Genomic DNA, 23,115 nt, shown 5'->3' with positions numbered 1-23,115 from the left:
CTCAAAGGAACTCAAATAGGTGCAAGTTCTGGGTCGAGAACAGGTTCTGGAACGGGTGCTTCGTGAGCGGAAACTGCGTCTGGAATAAGTTGGCGCTCTGAAGTCGGGGAAACGGGAATAATTATCACTGCCAGTTCTGAGTACGGAAATTTACCCGCAAAATTTCGTTGAGAAATCTCGTGTATTGGTTCGCGTCGGCCATGTGTGCGAAACGTCTTGCGCAGAGGTGCACACAAAGCAGAGCAAGGGAGAGGCAGCGTACGTTTTTCTTTTTTCTTTTTTTAATGTAAGCTCATGGGAGGTTTTTTTTAAGTTATAAGTGAATTCACATTGGCTTTAAAAATTTGGGTGTTTTCACATGGGGTTTATTATGTGAGGGCTGACCGGCCACTTGAAAAATAAAACCTTATGACTGATTTTTTAATTAATACGTTGCTGGTGGCTTGGCGTAAAAAAAAAAAAGAAACTCCAGCGATCGTTTATTGCCGACGAAGGGGCAGCCAGCGATGTGAAAAGGCGCACGCAGCCCAACGCAATGGTTCAGCCCATGGAACGGCAGCCAAGCAGTACAACGCTTTGGAAAAGAGGGTGTGTGAAGGTACATGTTGCCGGGTAGGTGCTTGTTCGTGGGAAGGACTGCGAGGGCCTTCGCAGAGCTACTACCCAAGGGATGGGTTACGCACTGTGAAGGGGCATCAGCCAATGAAGGGGTGCAAGTGAAAAGGTGCGGTGTTAATAGGCTGCGAGTAAAGAGGCACCAAATATACACCGATGCCAAGAGGCACGAACCAAGGGTGGTGTGTGTTCACATGAAGGGACATGGGCCAGCTACAAAAGGACACATCCTAAAGAAGAGGTTCGCAAATCAGACTCCACCAAAGGGAGCGCCACACCCGCAAAGAGGTACTCCTTTATGCGAAAGGGTGCCAGCAAGGTGAAGAGGTGCTACCTTTTCACATGAATAGGTGTGAGCGCAATCCTGAAGGAACACCACCCGATGAAGAGGCACACGAAAGGTCACCAGTAGAGGTTTGACCGAAATTCACCGGGTATGTGGCACGCCGCACACACATCTGTGATTCTGTCCGTTATTTACGTGCTTGAACCCGAAGGATTTATGTTACCTTGTACGCGTATGCATGTGTGCACCACCTTTCTTCTGCTTCTATACAACTCCGGGAAATGGGTAGAGTGTAGCGGCGAGGGTGAGAGGCTCACAACCTTCGGGTCCTGATAAAAAATTTTGCTCTGATACCACTGTAAGGGTTCTAGGTATTAATCCTTAATTAAGTACTTAAACTCATGATTAAGACTTAACAAATTTGAACTGAACTCAGAAACAAAACTTAGAAGACTCTGAGTTTGATTGATTGAATGTGTGATACAAGGGCTCCTTATATAGGAGACGAAAAGACACAAATAAAAAGACACATCTCTTGGTGAAGAGACATGACTTTAGACGTAAAGACATCCTTTCGGCGAAGAGCTGCAACCATTGGGCGAAGAGTCGCACCCGTAGAGCGAAGGGGTGTGACCAGTCGTCGAAGGAGTGTGGCTTTTGGCGAAGAGACACGTCCTTTGGGCAAAGGGGTGTGACCATCCAAGCGCAGGGGTCCTCCTTGGCATGGCACTTCGCGTATCTGCAACTAGGAGTAGATGTATTGTTGTTAACATAGTCACAATCGTGACAAACGGAAATGCCCATGCTTGGTGCTCATACTTGCATGTGCTCTTTCTACAACTATGTTGTGCCAAGGAAGAGACATGGAATGTGACTTCCTTGAATGCATACTTTTCAGCTTTTCATGAACAATCCACATACATCCATGCTCATTCATGAGGGAAACGTGCTCAACGTACAATATGTCATGCCTAGAAAAAGGGATCACGTAAAGACCTTGACTAAAATACAGGAAACGATCACGAATGAAACACTCGAACAATGCGTGCTGACGAATCATTCGAACACATAGTACTTCCTGTAAGGGTTCTTTGGACCTAGGCTCAAGAGCCAAGATCGATTCGTCGTGTTTGATCGAATCTGCCTAGGGGGGTGCCGTGGACCTCGACTCAGAAGCCAAGATCGATTCTTCGTGATTGATCGAATTTGCAACGAGGTTAGCTTCGCTAGAAAAAGCATCAACTAAACCATCATCCTTGTGAACGATCAAGTCTTGATCATACAAATCATCCTGCTTGTGAGAAAACACATCTTGATCATCATGCAAATCATCATGCTTGTCATTGTCATTCAAATCATCATGCGTATCATTATCATTCAATTCATCATGCTTATCATCATGCAAATCCTATGTATCATGCTTTGGAGAAGAAGAGACTGAGAGAGTCTCATTTTCCCGAATCTCTTCAATCTTCGCCTGCACATTAGAAATGAGAGAGGAAGAATGAACAATCTTGCGATCCAATTCTGCTTTCTTTCTGCGTACTTGTGATCAAATTCTTTGGCCTCCAAGCGTAATTGTTCGCGCTCACGCTCCATGGCTTTGTGCCACGTTGTCATCATGTCCATCATCGTCTTGACCAAAGCCTCCATAGGATTCGGTGCAAACCGTGGCGTAGATGGGAAAAGGGGAGGGTCAGAAAAACCTCCTGGTGGGGAAAATTCTTCTTCGCCTCTCTCATGCTCATCACCTCCAAGCGAAGTATCCATTCCGCTTCGAGTGATGACCATCCACTGAAGTCGTGGGTTCTTGTGGTCTTGGGTTCTTAAGTTCACGAGGAACTTGGGTTCTTGTGGGTTTGGGGTTCTTGAGGGTCTTGAGGTTCTTGAGGTTCTTCTTTCGCTTGCAATCTGTGTCAGAGAAAGATCTTCTCTTCACCCGAGTTTTGCTTTTTTCTGTGGGCGCACCCCTTAGCAGCCTTGCGCTCACACCAAGGTTGCTTTTTCCCACCTCACGTCAATTGACCGGTCGCTAAGTGCACGGTCCGCTCTCAATGAGTGAAAAGAGGCACAAGGGGAGGCTGGACAAGCCCTTCTTTCTTGGGTTTCCTGTCACTCTTCAAAAACACGATTAGGAATCAACACGCCCAAGTGAACTTGGATTTGTGCGACCTCAACAAGCAAAAAAATTTATGTAGTTCTTGTGCTTCTTTCCTTGAGTGATATAGAACATTGTCAAAGCTCTGATACCAATGTAAGGTGCAGCAGAAGTGAATGTTGAACTTTGCTCAAGATGAGTGCTCCGAACTGTGCTCAAGGTTCCTTTTACTTAGGGAAGGGAGAGCCTTCCGTTCTTTAATGAGAGTGTGCAATGGACACAAACAAAGTGAATGGACACTGTGCGTGAAGGTGCTGAGACTGAGAGAGAGAGAGAGAGAGAGAGAGAGAGAGAAGAGAATACGACACCGGAAAGTTGTAAACCCTCCTCCAAAGGCCCCACTCTCGAAATCGAGAGTGGTCTACTATTGATTGCACAATCTAGTACAAGATGCTGATACAAATCTAAATGGGACTATGTCGAGATCGACAATGGTGCCAATGATGACGAGACTAGGGCTGAAAACTACAAGCTGCGATGACGACGGCAACGACGACGACGACGCTATCTGCTACTGTGACTCTGTGGCCAACAAACGCTGTCTTTCTTGCTTGGAATCGTTGGATCTGCTGCTCTTCTATCTGCTGAATTTGCTGCCCTAAAACGTTGATGTTGTCCTTGTCAAAAACTCTGGTCCATGCTGATCTATGGATGTTTCAAACGTTGATCATAGGCTGCAAAAACGCTATGATACAGGTGCTGAAAAGCTGGTAGAAAACGCTAGGCTGCTGGCTGAAATGCTGGTGCAAGAAACGCCAACTGCATGGCTGGAAAAACTGGCTGAAAAACGCTAATTGGCTGGTTCAAAAACGCTGAAATGCTAAGTCTTTTGCTTGCTGAAATCTCTTGCTGAAAACGCTAGCCTGAGGGGTCCAAAACGCTAGCATGCATGAGGATTTGTGGCTGAAATCGCTAGGGCTTCCTGAGGTTGGTCTTGCTTGAGAAGATGTCTGTTGAGCAATGCTCCTGTTGCCTCTCCTGCCAGAAAGTGCTAACTCTGGTTTGCTTTTATATTATCTTAGCAAAACTGCCCTACCTGGTTCCCAACAAAAGTCACTTAATAAATAAGTGAAAAATGTCAAAAAATAGCGAAAATAGGTTGTAATGCACTGGAAAATTCCCCTGATGGATTCTGATGGGAATGTTGATGATCACGATGTGTGCAACCGGAGGATATGCATCTACTCTACGTGACTAGTCATGCACGGTCTACGAACAGACTCACATCATCTGCTTGACCATTGTTTCCATAGGGTTTGGTACACTTTGTGGCGTAGATGGCGAAGGGGAGGGTCAGAAAAATCTCTTGGTGGGGAAAATTCTTCGTCGCCTCTCTCATGCTCATCACCTGTATGCGAAGTATCCAGCCCGCTTCGGGTGACGACCATGCACTATGATCTTTGGTTCTTAAGTCCACGAGGGACTTGGGTTCTTGAGGGTCTTGGGTTCTTGGGATTCTTGAGAGTCTTGAGGTTCTTGAAGTTCTTGAGGTTTCCTTTCGCCCAAGTTCTACTCCTTTCTGCGAGCGCACCCCTTGGCGGCCTTGTGCTCACACCAAGGTTGCTATTTTTCCACCTCACGTCGATTGGTTGCACGCTAAGTGCACGGTCCGCTCTCAATGAGTGAAAAGAGACACAAGGGGAGGCTGGACAAGCCCTCTTTCCTGGGATTCCTGTCGCTCTTCAAAAACACGATTAGGAATCGACACGCCCAAGCGAACTTGGGTTCGTGCGACCTGAACAAGCAAAAAAAATTATGTGGTTCTTGTGGTTCTTTCCTTCAGTGATACAGAACACTGCCAAAGCTCTGATACCAATGTAGGTGCAACGGAATGAATGTTTGCGCTTTGCTCAAGATGAGTGCTCCGAACTGTGCTCAAGGTTCCTTTTTGTTCTTATGGAAGGTAGAGCCTTCCGTTCATTATGAGAGAGTGCTATGATCACAAACAAAGTGAATGGACATTGTGCGTGCAAGTGTATGAGACTGAGAGATAGAGAGAGAAGAGAGATAGGACACCAGAGACGTTGTAAAACCCTCCTCCAAAGGCCCCACTCTCGTCGGCGAGAGTGGTCTACTTATGATTGCACAATCTGGTACAAATGGTATGCATGAGACTGATGCAAGTCTAGGCTGTGTCGATGATGACGACGGAGATGGCGACACCGACCTAAGGGCTGAAATCTGCAATCTTCTATCTGCTGTCCAAACGCTATGGGCTGAAATCTGCGACTAGTCCAAATCGCTGATTTGGGGGCTGTTTTCTATGGGTCTTTATCGCGGAAAATTTGCAGGTTTAGGGCTGAAAACTGAGGTTTCTTTAGGCTGAAAACTGATGGTCTTTCCGGGCTGAATCTGCTACTTTTTATGGTTGAATCTACAAGTTGTTCATTGCTGAAAAACGCTGCAGGCTGAGGTCGTAAATGCTGCAAATCTGCAGTCGTTGGGACATTCAAAAACGCTAGGCTGATGTGTTCCAAAAACGCTAGGGAAGGTCTTCAGAAAACGCTAGCTGATGGGGGTTCCTGTGGCGATGGATGCTGATGCAAAAACGCCAAGCTTGGGCTTACTTGCGGTGAGGATCTACTGATGCAAAAAAACGCTAGCTTGTTGTGGATGAAGGAAATGCTAGGGGATGTTGCTTCTTGCTTGGTGGGGGAAACCGCCAAGGTCTTGTTGAGAAGTTGTCTGCTGAGCTTGGCTCCTGTTGCCTCTTCTGCCAAATAGTGCTAGCTCTAGTTTGCTTATATACAAACTTAGCAAAATTGCCCTACCTACTTTCCAACAAAAGTCGCTTAAAAATAATAAGTGAAAAATGTCAAAATTAGGTAAAATAGGTTAAACGCACTGAAAAATTCCCCTGAAGGATTCTGATGGATTCTGATGGGAATGCTTACGACCATGCTGTGTGCAACCAGAGGATATGCATCTACACTAAGTGTCTGGGTATGCACGGTCTGCGAACAGACTCACAAAGGTGCCAGATCACTTCTAAATCTAGACTGACTCGACTGACTGAACCCTGATCATGTTGTAGCTTGTCCACGGACACATAGGGTTGGATGTGTCACGTGACATCCCCTCCTTTTCAAAGTGAGGTACCGGTACCGAACTGTATGGCGTCGAGGGAGATCGCCAATAGCATCCGGAATCCTGGAAGGGACTCTTCGCCGGCCCACTCTGATCTGTGGGTCGTACGGTACTTGAACTTCATAAAGGTCTGCAACGCTTGCTTCTTTGGGCCGCGCCGAAAGCGACACAAAGTCTTTTGTGGGTCCTTCGATGCTTCAACTTCGTCGAGAGTCATGCTTCTTTCTTTTTCAAGAATCTCCATGGCTGAAAATTCCTGAAACCACTTCCAACACAAAACCATGAACATACCTATTACATATAAAGTGAAAGGAAAAAACCTCGTCTTTCTCAAAGACTGTGCATACAATGTAGATGAACCAATAGACGGAGTGTCAAACCGTTCACCACACACACGCAAACAATGAGATAGAATCTTTCTCTTAGGATCTAGAGCAATCAACTGTGGCAATTCGCAACGGAAATGCGCATGCTTGGTGCTCATACTTTCATGTGCTCTATCTACAACCGTGTCATGCCAAGGAAGAGACATGGAATGTGACGTCCTTGAATGCATACTTTTCAGCTTTTCATGAACAATCCGCATACATTCGTGCTCATTCATGAGTGAAACATGCTCAACGTACAATATGTCATGCCTAGGAAAAGGGATCACATAAAAATGCGGACGAAAATACAGGAACCGATCACGAATGAAACACTCGAAAAATGCGTGCGTATGAATCATGCGAACACATAATACTTCCTGTACGGGTACATTGGACCTAGGCTCGAGAGCCAAGATCGGTTCTTCTTGAGTGATCGAATCGTCCTGTGGGGGTTCTTTGGACCTCAACTCGAAAGCCAAGATCAGTTCTTCGTGATTGATCGAATCTACAACGAGGTTAGCTTCGCTAGAAAAAGCATCAACTAACACATCATCTTTCTTGTGAACAATGATATCCTTTTCATGCAACTCATCATGCTTGTGAGAAATCACATCTTGATCATGCAAATCATCATGCTTGTGAGAAATCACATCTTGATTATGCAAATCATCATGCTTGTCATTGTCAATCGAATCATCATCATGCTTCTCATAATCATGCAAATCCTGTGTGTCATGCTTTGGAGAAGAAGAGACTGAGCGAGTCTCCTTCTCCTGAATCCTTTCAATCTTGTCCTGCATATTAGCAATGAGAGAGGGAGAATGAACAATATCCTCTCCACGAATGACAATGGGAGAATCACTTTTGGCATGGAGAGTGAGAGTATTAGCCTCCCAATCAATGAGAGGGTTAAGATCACGAAACCATCAAATGTCCAAAATCATATCACATCTTGAGAGAGGAGAGACAACAAATCTTCTAGTGAAGGCAGCTTGTTGAATTGCAAACAACACACCAAGACACTCCTGCGTGATGAGAGAGTCCATACCGAGAACAAAGCCAGAAACCTCGAGAGGAGATTTCTGACTAACTTCTAGGCCAACTCTCTCAACAAGAGAGGGACTGATCACATCATGCATACTACCTGAGTCAAACAATATGACAAAACGCTGCCCCGACACCTGACCATAACATTTAATGAGAGAATCATGAATGGGAGGGTCAAGAGAAACTTGGGGCACACTCCTACTATCATTAATTGCATTGACAGAGGAAGTGGGGTCTGTGGATTCTTTAGATTCATTCGATTCAAGCTTAGGACATGTTCTTTTTATGTGACCCTTAATGTGACAATGAAAACAACGACCTTCCTTAGAATAAGTGCTTTGCTCTTCCGACGTGATGTATCCTTCTACAATTCCTTGTGCTACCTTTTCATCTGGAGTAAGCTTAGGTTTAGCAATTGTGTTAGCCTTACCCTTAGATTCAATGGAAGAATTCTTTTCTGAGAGACTGTTGGAAGATTGGTTAGAAGAGTTACCGTTCTTACCGTACTGAGAGTTCTAAGAAGTCTGCGAGGGACTTGTGGAAGTCTTGTTCTCCTTAGGCTTTCCCTTGTTGTGCTTCATCTCCTGTGCGAGAGCAATCGCTACCGCCTTGTTGAGATCGATTGGATCGAAGACTTCTACATCAAACTTGATATAGTCGTCTAACCCAAAAAGGAATGTCTCTTTGTGTTCATCATCCGACTTGCGTAATTGGGTACCTAGCGGCAAAACACGATTAGAAAAAGACATAACCGACATACCATTTTGCTTGAGAGCGCGCCAATCGTCCTTCAATCGTGCGAGATATTGAGGTGGCATAAACCGCGCCTTGAGTTTGTCTTGGAAATCAGCCCAATTGAAGGAAAGGGGCGTGAATTCGTCGGCTTCCTCTAGGTGCGCGGCTAACTGTGTGTCTTGCCATGCATGGTACCAATTAATGGCATCACCGGCAAGGTACATGGTTGCCGTCAAAACTTTGCTATTTCCTGTCTTCTTAGTTGTCGCAAAAAAAGCATTAAATTGATGCAACCAAAAATGAATAACCGTAGCATCCATCTTACCATCATACTTACTGAAAGTCAACTTCTCTGTGACTGGATGGTTGGAATCCGCATCGTGGCTTGCGCCACTTGAGGAACTCCCACAATCTTTGGCTGGTTCGGACATCGAGGCAAGTACTTGTCGAATCAATTCTTGAGTGCGTAGTTCTCGTTGAGCCTCACGCTCGACCTCCAAGGCCACTCTTTGAGCTTCACACTTGGCCTCCGAGGCCGCGCGTCGTACTGCCTCTACTTCCTTTCTTTGTTCTTTTCTTTCTTTTCGTTCATCGTGTTCGCGTTCCAGAGCAATGCGAGTCTCTTCTTGTTTGGCCATCATGTCCATCATCTGCTTGACCATTGCTTCCATAGGGTTTGGTACGCTTTGTGGCGTAGATGGCGAAGGGGGAGGGTCGGAAAAATCTCTTGGTGGGGAAAATTCTTGGTCGCCTCTTTCATGCTCATCACCTGTATGCGAAGTATCCAGTCCGCTTCGGGTGACGACCATGCACTATGATCTTTGGTTCTTAGGTCCACGAGGAACTTGGGTTCTTGAGGGTCTTGGGTTCTTGGGGTTCTTCAGGGTCTTGAGGTTCTTGAGGTTTCCTTTTGCTTGCAATCTGTGTTTGAGAAGGATCTTCTCTTCACCCAAGTTCTACTCCTTTCCGCGGGCGCACCCCTTGGCGGCCTTGTGCTCACACCAAGGTTGCTTTTTCCCACCTCACGTCGATTGGCCGCCCGCTAAGTGCACGGTCCGCTCTCAATGAGTGAAAAGAGACACAAGGGGATGTTGGACAAGCCCTTCTTCCCGGGGATTCCTGTCACTCTTCAAAAACACGATTAGGAATCGACACGCCCAAGCGAACTTGGGTTCATGCGACCTCAACAAGCAAAAAAAATTATGTGCTTCTTGTGGTTCTTTCCTTCAGTGATACATAACACTGCCAAAGCTCTAATACCAATGTTAGGTGCAGCGGAATGAATGTTTGCGCTTTGCTCGAGATGAGTGCTCCAAACCGTGCTCAAGGTTCCTTTTTGTTCTTATGGAAGGTAGAGCCTTCCGTTCTTAATGAGAGAGTGCTATGATCACAAACAAAGTGAATGGACACTGTGCGTGCAAGTGTATGAGACTGAGAGATAGAGAGAGAGAAGAGAGATACGACACCAGAGACATAAAACCCTCCTCCGAAGGCCCCACTCTCGTAGGCGAGAGTGGTCTACTTATGATTGCACAATCTGGTACAAATGGTATGCATGAGACTGATGCAAGTCTAGGCTATGTCGATGATGACGACGGGGGCTGAAATCTGCAATCTTCTATCTGCTGTCCAAAAACGCTATGGGCTGAAGTCTGCGACTAGTCCAAAACGCTGATTTGGGGGGCTGTTTTCTGTGGGTCCTTGTCGCTGAAAATTTGCAGGTTTAGGGCTGAAAACTGAGGTTTCTTTAGGATGAAAACTGATGGTCTTTCCGGGCTGAATCTGCTACTTTTTATGGCTGAATCTGCAAGTTGTTCATTGCTGAAAAACGCTGCAGGCTGAGGTCCTAAATGCTACAAATCTGCAATCGTTGGGACATTCAAAAACGCTAGGCTGAGGTGTTCCAAAAACGCTAGGGAAGGTCTTCAGAAAACGCTAGCTGATGGAGGTTCCTATGGTGATGGATGCTGATGCAAAAACGCCAGGCTTGATCACCAAACAAGATCAAACAGAACTCAAACTTAAAAAGCAATCTCGACATTAGTCGAGCTCGAAAAGTCGACCGACTTTCCATCCTGGAACCTGCACCAAAAATTAGGGTTAGGTTCATTCCGTAAGGTCGTAGCCGAGCATAGCATGGTCCATCAGCTCTTGGACAAACAGTGTTTTCGTTGGCGGCGATGGTAGTCCCAAGATAGCAATCGCACTAGATCTCCAAGGTCATCTGCTCGTGAAGAGACATCTACTGAGAGATGTCGAGAAACTTCAAGTTATAATCTGCTAGAGTTTCCATGGCAAGCATTTCAGGATACCCCCCTCAGCCAGAAGTTGCACTCCGAAGGAAGATGTCAGAAACCATATAACTTCGGGCAAAAAATTTCTTGAAAGCTTGGCAAGTCCTTGGAGTATGTTGCTTGGTAGTTGTAGACATCAACTTCCGCATGGCACTGCTTCTGAGAAAAACAGTGACTTGAAACAAATCTGGATCCTTCTCTTGCAAGTGATCTTAATTGGCTTATGCCCTGTAAGACATGAGCGGTGAAGACGGGAGCGCGCCCGATGCACGATGAAGTAAGGGTGGGAGTGGCTAATAAGTCCGGGTTGGAGGGCGAAGATACCTCGAAGAAAATTCCAATAGCTCTGTCTGCTCTTTGGTAGGACCGGTATGCTTTCAGAAAAGCACACGCCTGATGCTCTGATACCACTGTCACAAGACAGGCACCATGTGCCAATAGAAAAGAACAAACTGAATAGACTTTTAGCACTTCAATAGCAACTGGCTGAAAGAGAGAAGAGAGACGACACGCGACATGGAGTGGCGAAATTCCACCCCAGAGAGTATTTGCCCCAAACCTTGGCGCCCCTTTCAGTATTTATTTATATTGCATCAACACAGTACAAGCAGGTACTCCAGACTCTACACCTTCTCCAAGAAGCATGCCAGAGAATGAGCCGAAACCTCATATTTAAAGGCCTTTGGCCTAAAAAGCAATTACAGTGAAAAGCCTTCAAAACTCAAAAGCATCTGGTCCAAAAGCAATGCTCAAAAGCTGCCAACGTAAATCATGGAAATCCGTACAGCCTGCCACGTCATCATGCCAACGCAATTTTTGAAAATCTGCCACGTCATCAGTTTTTGTGTGTGTGCGGGTCCTGCTTTATTTTAATCCTTTGTCACTTGGGGCCCCATCGAACGGGGTCCCCATAAGTTGGTAGGACTTCTTCTGTTAGTTGTTCTTCTTAGGGTTTAGTCCCCTCGGCCACATCTGTAAGTTGGCTCCATTCTTTAGGCTTTGACACGTCAACAATTTGTTACAGAAGTCGGTGTTTTCCACAAATTCAGCAGATCAGCCCGTGTTTTCAGTTTTCAGCCCGTCATCGTCCTCGTCATCATTGTCGTCGACATCATCGGCAAGTCCATCACATCTAGACCATCGTACCAGATTTGTGCAATCTATAGCATAGACCTCTCTCGCCATAGAGAGGGGAGCCCTTGGAGGAGGGTTTGAGAACCTTCTCGTGTCGTATTTTTCTCTCTCTCTCAGTCTCCACACTTTCATTCACAGTAGCACTCACTTTGTTTGTGATCATTGCACTCTCTCTCTAAAGGGAACGGAAGGCTCTCCCTTTGTAACAAACTGCTGACGTGTCAAAGCCTAAAGAATGGAGCCAACTTACAGATGCCGGCCGAGGGGCCTAAACCCTAAGAGAACAAGTAACAGAAGTAGAAGTCCTACCAACTTACAGGAACCCCGTCCGATGGGGCCCCAAGTGACATAAAGGATTAAAATAAAGCAGGACCCGCACACACACGCAAATTGATGACGTGGAAGATTTTTGAAAATTGCGCTAGCATGGTGACGTGGCAGGTTGTACGGATTTCCACGTTTTGCGTTGGTTGATGACGTGGCAGATTGTACGGATTTCCGTAAATTACCCTAGCAACTTTTAGCATTGCTTTTTGGACCAGATGCTTTTGAGTTTGAAGGCTTTTCACTGTAATTGCTTTTTAGGCCAAGGGCCTTTAAATATGAGGTTAGGGCTCATTCTCTCGCATGCTTCTTGGAGAAGGTGCAGAGTCTGGAGTACCGGCTTGTACTTTGATGATGCAATATAACGAAATACCGAAAGGGGCGCCAAGGTTTGGGGCCAATACTCTTTGGGGTGGAATTTCACCACTCCGTGTCGCGTGTCGTCTCTCTTTCAATTCAGTTGTTATTGAAGTGCTAAAAGTCTGTTCAGTCTGCTCTTTTCTATTGGCACATGGTTCCCGTCTTGTGACACCCTTCCGTAAGTAAAAGGAACCCTTGAGCACAGTTCAGAGCACTCATCTTGATCAATTTCAACACACTTCCGTTGCACCTTACCTTGGTGATCAGGTCGGCCTGAGCAAGAGTTGGGAGGACCGCTTTGCCACGAGTCTACGTAGGTCCTAGGAGCAGCTGAGGAGAGGCCTGGAGCAACACCAACCCACTTGCATGGAGGAGCGCTTAAGACAGCCACTTGTTTGAAACCCAATGGTTAGCACACAGAGAGACCAGCAAGACTCATGTTGCTTGGGGTCCCATGGCAGAGGGTCCACATTGCACGTTCGGTGACTGGCTACAGTTTTTAGACCTTCCCGAGGAGGTCCAAAGCACCCATTTACGAGGCATGAGGGGAGTGCAGAGCATGTGTCAGGATATCACAGCGGCCATCCTAGCTGAGAGGCACACCTCTCTTGGAGACCGCAGCTCCCAGGTGGATGGGGGCCTTCACGCGCTTGGAGATCCTCATTGCAGTTAGGGCTTCTTTGGAGAAGTACCCCCCATGTTTTTCGAGATTTAAGGGGAGGGCCGTCTTCACACAGTCTCAGTAGAGGCGCCGCAGGTTGCAGAGTGTTGTTTTCAGAGGATTAGAGTTGTGGGCATCTGTGGGAGGACTTGTGTCATCGATCCTAACCGAGCAGATCTTGAGTCGGGACACTGGCAGCTTTGGGCGTGGGAGAGCCGCCCTCCAGCACGAGTGCAGTGGGACCTAGGTGAGTGGTTCTTGCAGGATCCTTTCTCTTCAGTCGACCACCCAAGGACTCCCTTTTTCTAGTACATTGCTCATTTGAGGCAACACATACTGATAGCACACAGAGAGGCTCGCCCAGCTGCTACACTTCATTGGCAAGAAAGGGATCTCACGTGTTAGACTTACACCACTCCGCTGCTTCACAGGTCTAGGGCATACTTGTACGGCTAGTATGTCTCCATGCTAGCCACCCATAGTCTAGGTTGCTCCTAGTCCGCCGGCCGCCCAAGTTGGGGCCGACCGCCCACTTTTGTCCGGGCGCCCACATATATTTCCATATATCATTTTTCTGTTGGGTCGTGGGGACTTTTCATCAGGCCTTGCTCTACCTCCCCTTGGGCACCTATTTATGGGGGCAAGGGATACCCACTTCCACGTCTCACAGAGATCACACATCTCATTGTACAGACAGGGTCTTTTGCTCATGGTAGTCATGGGGGGCTGATCGCCCCCTCTTCACCATCTCTGGCGTTTGTGTCTACTCTCTCTCTCTCTCTCTCTCTCTCTCTCTCTCTCTCTCTCTCTCTCTCTCTCTCTCTCTCTCTCTCTCATTTTTTCCATTTCTTCCATCTTTGTTTCACACACTGTTACATCCAGTTTACCGGGTACCTATTGTATCAGCTGCTACACCCACGTAGTTTTAGATTGTAGTAGTAGTAGTAGTATTTTGTTCCACTTCTAGTTCTTTTCTAGTTCTTTTGTACCCAGACATGGTATTAGATTCACTATTTTGTAACTGATTGGTCTCATAGGTCATTTTGGCCTTTTGAAGACGTTAATATAACATTTCATTTCATTTCATTTCTCTCTCACACTTCGGCACACGTGCACTCTCACATGGTATCAGTTGCCAGCACATGGTATCAGCAGCTTCAACTTTCCATTGCCTTGGACAGTGCTTCATCAACATCAGGTACCCCTCCCAAGAAGCAGATCAGCTTGCATTTTTGCAAATCAGGCTGCTAGCGCTTCACTTCTGGGATCATTTCATCACCAAAAACCTCCTCTGCTCCATCTGCGTTTTTTAGCCAGAACTACGTTTTTGGGTTTTCAGCCCATTTTCGGCGGTTTTATTGGTCACTTTGTGTTGTTGACACCTTCCACAAGTTGCTAAGGTACCCATCAAGCCTTTGTTTTTTCAACAAACAGAAGGTTTTTGGTGCCAAAAAGTGCAGCAAAAGTGGGCTGCAAATTGACTTGCGTTTTTGCAGCAGGAGGGCAACGCTCAGCTTCTGAACCCCGGATCTCGCCACCACCTACCCGGCTTTGCATCTGGTGCATTGCCGGCGAGTATCCTCTCCGTCTTCATCAGATTTCAGCCATTATCCCTTGCTGTTTTCTCTGTTTTCAGCCCATCTGGGGCAATGACAGTGATTCACTACCCTTCCCTACACCCTTTGCACCGCTCTAGACCATGCCGGGAGCGTACAAGCACACTGAAAATCGCTGGACAGCAGCGTTTTCATCACCTCGCAGTTGTGTTTTTGGGTGGACAGCAGACACTTGGCTTGTGTTTTTCACAGAGGATGAAGTTACCTCCTACCAGGACACCATCCAATGGTGGTCCGTGCAGTCTCTCAGTGACTTCTCCAGTACATGGTAGCTTCGACATCGGCTTAATCATCTACGGGCGTACGATCCTTGGGAGATCCATTCATTCCAGCCATCAATCGGCGGTTGCGCACTCCAGAGGGGGTGGTGACTTGTGGTTTGCTATGGACACGTGTACCTTTGCACTCATCAGAGGAGTTCACACGAGATATGGCCATGCTCATGGCATATGGGATTCCGACATTCCCAGAGAAGACACCACCATCTTGGGTGGAAAGACACTTACCACTTGACCTTGACACGTCAGATCACTTGCTTACACCGGAGCATCTAAATGGACTTAGGGAGATGATCTTGGATCTCTTCTTGGACAGGTTCATTGCTTGGATCTACAAACTGGAGTGGGACTTCTGTGCTTTGGCCTCTCTTGGAGAGTTTACCGCGAGATGCGGGAGATCGAGCATCATCCCGCGACATCCGCAGTCACCCAAAGCTTGGCTTGGATGGTAGTGCAGTTGCTCTTCTACACTCCTGATCATTTGGATTGCTACCTTTAGAGTTGCTTACACTCACCTCGGTAACCTTACAGCAGACTTATCCCCCGACCTGGGCAGTAGGCCACTCCCAGCTCATTCACATTGAGAGTCACATCGAGTTGCGATTTGGTGGCGTTGTTGGCGCGGATTTTGTTTTGGTTGACACCGGAGGATTGGAGGCAGGAGATACAGGCAAGACGGCCCAGACAATTGGTCTGGCCTTTCCTCTTCTCAGAGGCCCTTCACAGCGCAGACTGTTGAGTCTGGCTTTCCCCTTATGTTGGATTACCCTACCTACTGACAAGACACCATTCGGTGGTGGTCCGTGCGGTCTCTCGGTGACTGCTGCAGCTTATGGTAGCTTCTACAGTGCAGACTGTTGAGTCTGGCTTTCCTTGATTCGGATGACGTTTACGGACAGATTACTACATCTAGCCTTCCTGGAGTCTTACACACCTTAGCCACCTGGCCACCCTGGGTTTCAGGTTCATGCATTGACATGCTTCCGGTCATTCTCATGACAGTTCGTGGGCTTCCCCATTTTCTCCAGACGGTTTGACTACAGACACCACAGATCGTATTGGACAGGACACTTGCAGGTCTATTGGCACTTCTTTCACGACAAGGAGTTGTTTTCACACTCAATTCGGGACCTTCAAGCAGTATCTTCACCCTATATCGGCGGAGTACAACAGCTTATTACACTGCTCGTCACAGCACTTTACCATGGAGATTTCTTGGCGGTCATGACACCCCAGACTGCTGCTACATGTTGGGTTGAAGGCCTAAATAACCCCTTTTTGTACATTTCTATACTTTGTCCAGGCCACATTTTTTTAAAGTCACTTTTAATAAAAATGAAAAAACCCAAAACTCAATTATTGAGTTTTCCCCAAAACGTGAGCTCTCTCTCTCTCCCTACTTCGATCTCTAGCGCTAGCTCTCTGCTGCTCTGTGCCTCCTGCTTCTTACCCCAATCCTACACTACATCGCGACGCGCACCTACCGATACCGTCTGCTTCGCGCTTTCAACTGGTATCAAAGCCCTAGGGTTTCAAAATAGCCCTGCGCAGTCTGCTGGACAGCAAGTAAATATTGCTCTCCCGCGTTCAATTTCGCTTCCATTGCGAAGCCCCTTACTTCCGGGGTCAAAAAGGTCACCGAAATTGTCAAAACTACCCAAAACAGGCTGTTTTTAAGTCAAAACAGGTGACTTACAGGTTATTACACGTCAAAACAGCAATACGCAGGTGTACCAAAGTTGTGGGATCACATGTATTGATGTTTGTCGTGACAAATTGAGTGAAAAGCTGAGTACATGTGCTTGAAATTACACATTTCAGCTGAAATTTCAGATTTGGACTGTTTCATGTAAAGAAATTGTGGCTCTTTGTATGCAAAGTCTTCTGGTTGCTACTATTTGCTGAAATTTTCAGCCTATTGCATCTCCCTTGTATACAAACTTGTGGTTGAATTAAGATGGCTTCTTCCTCTTCCACATCTGACACTAAAAGTTTGATGGAAATCAAACGGTTCGATGATCAAGGCTTCGATCTGTGCGCAAGAACGCATGCAAGGTATCCTTTTCTTAAAGGATTGTGAAGATGCATTGAAACAAAATAAGCCACCAGGTTTGTCTGACGAAGAGTGGGCCAGGTTAAATAAGAAGGCTACGGCCTACATCAAAATGGCTATCAATGATGACATTTTGACGGAGATCAAGCATTTGGACTCTGCTTATGCAATATGGCAAAAGCTAAGTCCAATTATGAAAACACCACGCCTATGAACCAAGTGCATTTGATGCGAAAGTTGGTGAATATGAAGCTTGATGACTCGAAGTCAGCTTCTGAGCATTTGAGTGCTTTTACAGGTGTGTTGAGTCAGTTGCAGGACAGTGGGCTTCAGCAATTCGATGATAAGCTAAAAGCTATTTTCTTGCTTATGACATTGCCAGATACTTGGAAAACTTTGGTTGTCTCCTTGAGCAACAGTCCCACCCTCACTTATGAGGTGTGAGAGTGTCTATTCTCAAAGAAGAGATTAGACGCAAGTCTAGTGGGGAAGGTGGCGGTTCTGCCTACAATGCAAGAGGTAGAAATCAAAAGCGTAATGCGGGCAACAGGACTCATAAACGAAGTAAGAGCAAAACAAAAGATAAGGATGTCACTTGTTATCAATGTGGCAGAAAGGGTCACAAGAAACCCGATTTTGCAAGTATTTCAAGAAAGAGAAGGAAAGGAAGAAGGAAACACAAGAAAAGAAGAAGAAAGATGAAAAGAAAGGAAAAATCACCAGGTGATTCCTCCAGGGATGCTGAGAATGCAAATGTATTCTCTAGTGTGGTCATTGAGGAGTTGTCAGACGTTGAGGAAATCTTGGTTGCGGCTTCATGCCCCTCAGATTTGGTGATAGCTAATGCAGAAGACATGCTTATCTCGAAGAAAGATGTCATTGATGCATTGCTCAGTGCTAATGATGGCCTATCCCTGTCATGGATAGTGGATTATGGTGCTTCATTCCATGTGACTCCATCTTTGGAGTGTTTTGCTACATATGCTGCAAGCAATTTAAGTCATTTCTTTCTCCAGGAGTCTTTGGCTCGCCTGGCTACAGCGAGAGAGGAGGAGCAGCGTCTAAGACGGGGCGGTGCTTCCTTGCAGAGGATGCAGGAGCGGCATCCAGACAGTCCTTGGTTGGAGGAGCAATTACAGCAGGCTCGCCAGGAGCTTGTTAGCACAGAGGAGCGGCGCCATGAGTTTGCTTTCCATCGACAGGCATCTCAGTGGACACAGGTGGATAACAGAGTGACTGGTGCTTTCTTCGAGGCAATGGGACCTCGGCATGCGCATGCCAAGGTCAGTCAGTTGAGGAGGCCCAACGGGTCAGTTGCTTCTGAGCCAGAGGACATGCGTGCAGTTGCTACTGACTTTTACCGTGAGTTACTGTTAGCAGAGCCTCAGTCAGAGTGTCAGGATGCATGCAGGGAGCAAGTGTGGGCACAGATGTCTTGCCTTGTGACTGAGGAGATGCGTCAGAGGCTTGAGTTGCCACTTCAGCTTGAGGAGTTGCACACGGCTCTTAGTGCGATGGCTTGACTCCCAGTTTTTTCTTGGAGTACTAAGACTTGCTTGGCCCAGATCTCTGTAGTGCTTTCCAGTACATCTTGCACACGGAGAGATGCCTAACAGCTTGAGTGAGGGTCTGATTTACCTCATTCCCAAGGAGGGTGGCTCCTTGGATGAGATTCGACAGTGGCGCCCCATCACCATCCTCAACTCAGCCTACAAAATTCTTGCCAAGGCTCTGAGTTTGAGGATCCAGCCACTTCTAGAGAGCCTTATAAATGGGACTCAGACAGGTTTTGTCAAGGAGCGCAGTATCCTTGACAACATCTTTACTTTTTGGGAGGCTTCTGCCTTAGCGCGGCTCAGTGGTGAGGATCTGGTGATTCTTGCTTACGACAGAGTTGACTGGGACTTTCTGGAGGGCACTCTACGCAAGATGGGCTTCTCGGATGCTTGGATCAGAGGGGTGTCAGCTTTGTACAGACGGGCACACAGTCAGGTACTTTTGTCAGGAGGTAGAGGTGATCGTTTCATGCTCACACGTTAGGTCAGACAGGGCTGCCCTCTTGCCCCCTTCCTCTTTCTGTTCTATGCTGAGGCGATGAGCAGGTTTTTGGTGTCGCAGCAGGTTGGTTTACGGGGCTTAGCACTCCCTATTCGGGGGGATGAGCTACTGGACGTTGAGTTTGCTGACGGCTCAGCCTTGTACTTGGATGGCCAGGAGGCCAACCTTCACAAGTGTGAGCAGGCTTTTGAGACCTTCTATTGTGCATCTGTCGCACTGATCAACTGGAGAAAGACAGTGGCTTTCTCGGTTGGTAGTGCTCCTATGCCCGATTGGATGCCAAGTGAGGGTTTCAGGTGGATTCCCCCAGGGACTGCAGTTCGGTACTTGAGCTGTCAGGTTGGTTTGGACTTGTCTCCCGAGCAGCAGATTGCTCCCCTCCTCCTGTCTATCAGGAGGAAGTTGTTACATTGGAGCTCCGCACGACTTTCATTGGCTAGCAAAGTTGTAGTGGCCAACCAAGTGCTGTTGGCTACTATGTGGCACATCACTTCTTGTTGGATCTTCTCGAGTTCTTGTATCAGCCAGGTAGAGCGGCTGATCTGGAATTTCCTTTGGTCGAGGCAAGACACACTGACAGCCTGGGCCAAAGTGGCTTGGCAGGTCATCACTCTTCCTCGTTCACAGGGAGGCCTAGGGATCATAGACCCAGCACAGCAGAGCAGAGCCCTTCTGGGGAAGTTCATCGTCCGAGGTCCTCTTCCAGGTGAGGAGCCCTGAAAGGAGTTATTGTTACAGCGGCTTCATGCAAGGGTGCCTCAGGCAGGAGGCCCCTAGCAACCTTCGACCATATGGATCTTCACAGAGATGCGCAGAGTTGGTTTGAGCAGGAGACTCGAGGATCGCTTCGCTGTGGGGTTGCTTCAATCTTGGGAGCACCTACGGCGAGGCCTGGAGCAGCGTCAGCCTACTTGCACGGAGGAGCGCCTGCGACAGCCCCTTGTTTGGAACCCCATGGTTTGCACTCAGAGAGGTCACTTGGTTGGTAGTCGGCCTCATGTTTTCCTGGGGTTCCATGGCAGCGGGTCCAGCACGCTCTTTAGGTGACTGGTTACAGTTTTCAGGCCTGTCAGAGGAGCTACAGGGCTTTCAGCTACAAGGCATGAGAGGGGTGCAGAGCATGTGCCAGGACATCTCAGAGGCAGTACCAGCTGAGTGGCTCACGCCTCTCGAGTCAACAGCGCCCAGATGGATGGGAGCCTTCACACGAATGGAAGTTCTCATCTCTGTTCGGGCTTGCTCAGAGACTGTTCCTTCCCTGTTTTTCGAGCTACAGGGTGAGGGACGCTTACAACGAGTTGCAGTAGAGGCCCCGCAGGTGGCAGAGTGCTGTTTTCAGAGGATCCGAGTGGTGGGCATCTATGGGAGGACTTGTGTCATCGATCCTGACCCAGCTGCTCTTGAGAGTGGACATTGGAGACTGTGGGCTTGGGAGTGCTGTCCACTGGCACGAGTACAGTGGGATCCTCGAGAGTGCCTTTGGAGGGACCCCGTCTCTTCTACAGACCACCCAGGTGTCCCTTTCTTTCAGTACACTGTCCAACTGGGACGTCACATACTGGCAGCACAGATAGAGGCTCGCCCTGCTGCAGCACCTCATTGGCAGGAGGAGGGTCTCACAGCTGAGTTCTTGGCAGCTTTTTGGGAGAGGTTGTGGGACTCCAAACTGCCGAGGCGAGTCACTTTGTTTCAGTGGCTGGTCGCACACAGAGCTACAGCAGTTGGGAGCTGGCTTGTGCATAGTGGTCTCTCGTCCGCATGCACAGCCTGTGACCATCTTGTGGAAAGTCAACACCACTATCTTTGGGACTGTCCCTTGGCACAGCAGGTGTGGTTGCAAGTTCTTCGGCTGATGCCCGCTCTTTCCACGGCTCGGGAGTACACTTGGGGGCAGCTGCTTGGTCCACTCTCACGGGCCCGGCACTTCAGTTTGAGCTATCATCCACCAGCAGGATGATAGTGATGCAGGGGGGGCGACCTACACTCCAGCCTACCACAGAACTTACTCCACAGGAGTGGTGCAGTGAGAGAGAGGTGTGTTGGGAGCTCATCAATGGCCTGACACTCTGGTTCATCTGGCGGACCCGTTGCTTCCGTATCTTCGAGGCTCGCTCTGTACCACCAGCAGAGACTGTTCGGGACCTTTGGCTTGAGCTAGTCCATACTCTCAGAGGACAGTTTGAGAGACTCCAGGGCAGTTCCGACCGCATGAGGGAGCACAGAGAGGCTTTCCTTCGACTTTGGCGTCCTGGGCCATTTTTCACCATGGTCCAAGGTGTGCTCAGATGGCACTACCGTCCACCTGTGTGGCTCTTCCCTCCTCCCATCCCTTGATCGAGCCTCATTGTACATATGTTGTTTTTCATTGGGAGAGTCCCCCCAGCATGATTGTTGTAGTCCTCTCTTGTAGAGGAGGTTGTAGCCCCATGGGCAGTTTCATTAACTAAAAGAAGGATCTTTTTCTCGGAAAAAAAAAAGGTTTTAGATTCTAGACGCATCGAGCTGACGCGTGGTACAATCGCTCCAAATGTGTGCTCTCAAAATCTACTTCACAGAAAATGACCATGAACTGAAATGCTCAAAAGCAAGCTTCGTTGAAGGTGTTAAAAGGCATGAGTCTGTCCCAAGCTCCAAACTCAGTGCAACCCATCATTCACTGATGGATTCAGCACTTCTAATGGAGTAATCTAAAAGAAAAAGTAGCATGCTTTTGCAGTAAACAGACAAAGGCACGATTAAAAAGCTTATTCGCGAAAATTCAGGAATTAACAGAGCTACAAAAAGATGGTTCGAACAAGACAATGCAAAGACTCATTTGAGCCTAGAGATCCTCTCTCTCTCTCTCTCTCTCTCTCTCTCTCTCTCTCTCTCTCTCTGAGCTGATCACAAAGCATGAGGTCTAATAAAGAAAAGCTCACATCATTGAAGTCCAGAGGGGCAACGCCAGGGAGGTAGAAGCAGTGACCACGAGACGCGAAGAGGAACAGGATGCCGCTGACGATGCTCAAGGCCATGGTAAAGAGGTACTGCAGGCAGGCAGACCTCAAAGGAACCCTGCACATTCCTCCGCTCCTCTCGTTGATTGAGGAATCTGAAACATCTGTTGTAGGTAGGCTACGTGCTTGCCTTGTACTTCTACGTGCTTGTAAGAGGAGTGAGCATGTAGTTGGGGTGGACCGTGGGTCACACGAGGTGTATACAACGAAAACTAGAGTGCTTCGTTAGCTGCATTCGTTAGAGTTGGAGAGGGTGAGAGAGTTGGTAAGAGGTAGAAGTCTACAATATACTTTGTAAAAAAGAAACCATGAGGAAGAGATTTACAATTGAAACTCTGATAGAGAAAGTTGAGAGGGAAAGAGAAACAGTATAAAATATCTTACTTATGCAAATATAAATTTTAGGAATACAAGGTAGTATTGAAATTGAATTGCTAGAGGAATTAATGTATAAGAGTAGGGGTACAATAAGTAGAAGTCATCGACAAGATTTGACGACCATCTAATCTAGATAACGTGAAAATAGTTTCTGGCATTTCAATGAAAACGAGAATAGAATGAGGCCAGTCAATGAATGACCTTGAATTGTATAACATAGTGGACCTTTTATATTACAATGGACATAATTTGGCTTGAAATGAAAGACACATTACTGAAATTATATTTTGATATTTATGATGTGGTTGTGGATGTAAAAACATATGGTGATGTCAGTTAAATGGTTAGCAATTTTGTATGTGTGCACAGTTCGAACACAAGAAAGTAGTGGGATATAAATGCTTTTATTGGCTAAAGATAGCCGAGAATCACATTAGACTTATTTATTTATAGTCTCAATTAGTTCAAGTTTGTATGTGATATGTATGAACAACAATGGTGTTTTGTGGAGCATGTTATGTAACACGGCAACGCTTATGATAATAAGTTGAGATAATGGGCTCCAAGTTATGTAATGGGGATGCCATTGTGTAGATAGTTGAACGGACCATGGAATGAACTCTCTCCAATTATGCATGTAGTGCATGAGTACCCTTTCTTGCAAAAC

At 47.1% G+C, this 23,115-nt stretch overlaps 1 protein-coding gene across 1 annotated transcript in view; it reads right to left on the bottom strand.

Moving 5' to 3' along the window:
- LOC147442906 (transmembrane 9 superfamily member 7-like) overlaps positions 1-22,316 on the bottom strand; it is an 81,661-nt gene extending 59,345 nt beyond the window's left edge. Inside the window, exon 1 of the mRNA XM_086528898.1 lies at positions 21,993-22,316. Within this exon, the coding sequence (XP_086385024.1) occupies positions 21,993-22,136 (144 nt within the window). The 5' untranslated portion in view covers positions 22,137-22,316. The remainder of the gene's footprint in view (positions 1-21,992) is intronic.
- Between the last annotated feature and the right edge of the window lie 799 nt (positions 22,317-23,115).

This window comes from Adiantum capillus-veneris, chromosome 14, assembly GCF_014529385.1.
Source record: "Adiantum capillus-veneris isolate H3 chromosome 14, ASM1452938v2, whole genome shotgun sequence".
Taxonomy (NCBI): Eukaryota; Viridiplantae; Streptophyta; class Polypodiopsida; order Polypodiales; family Pteridaceae; genus Adiantum; species Adiantum capillus-veneris.
The sequence above is the reverse complement of the archived record's forward strand: the minus strand, read 5'-3'. Positions and strand labels throughout refer to the sequence as shown.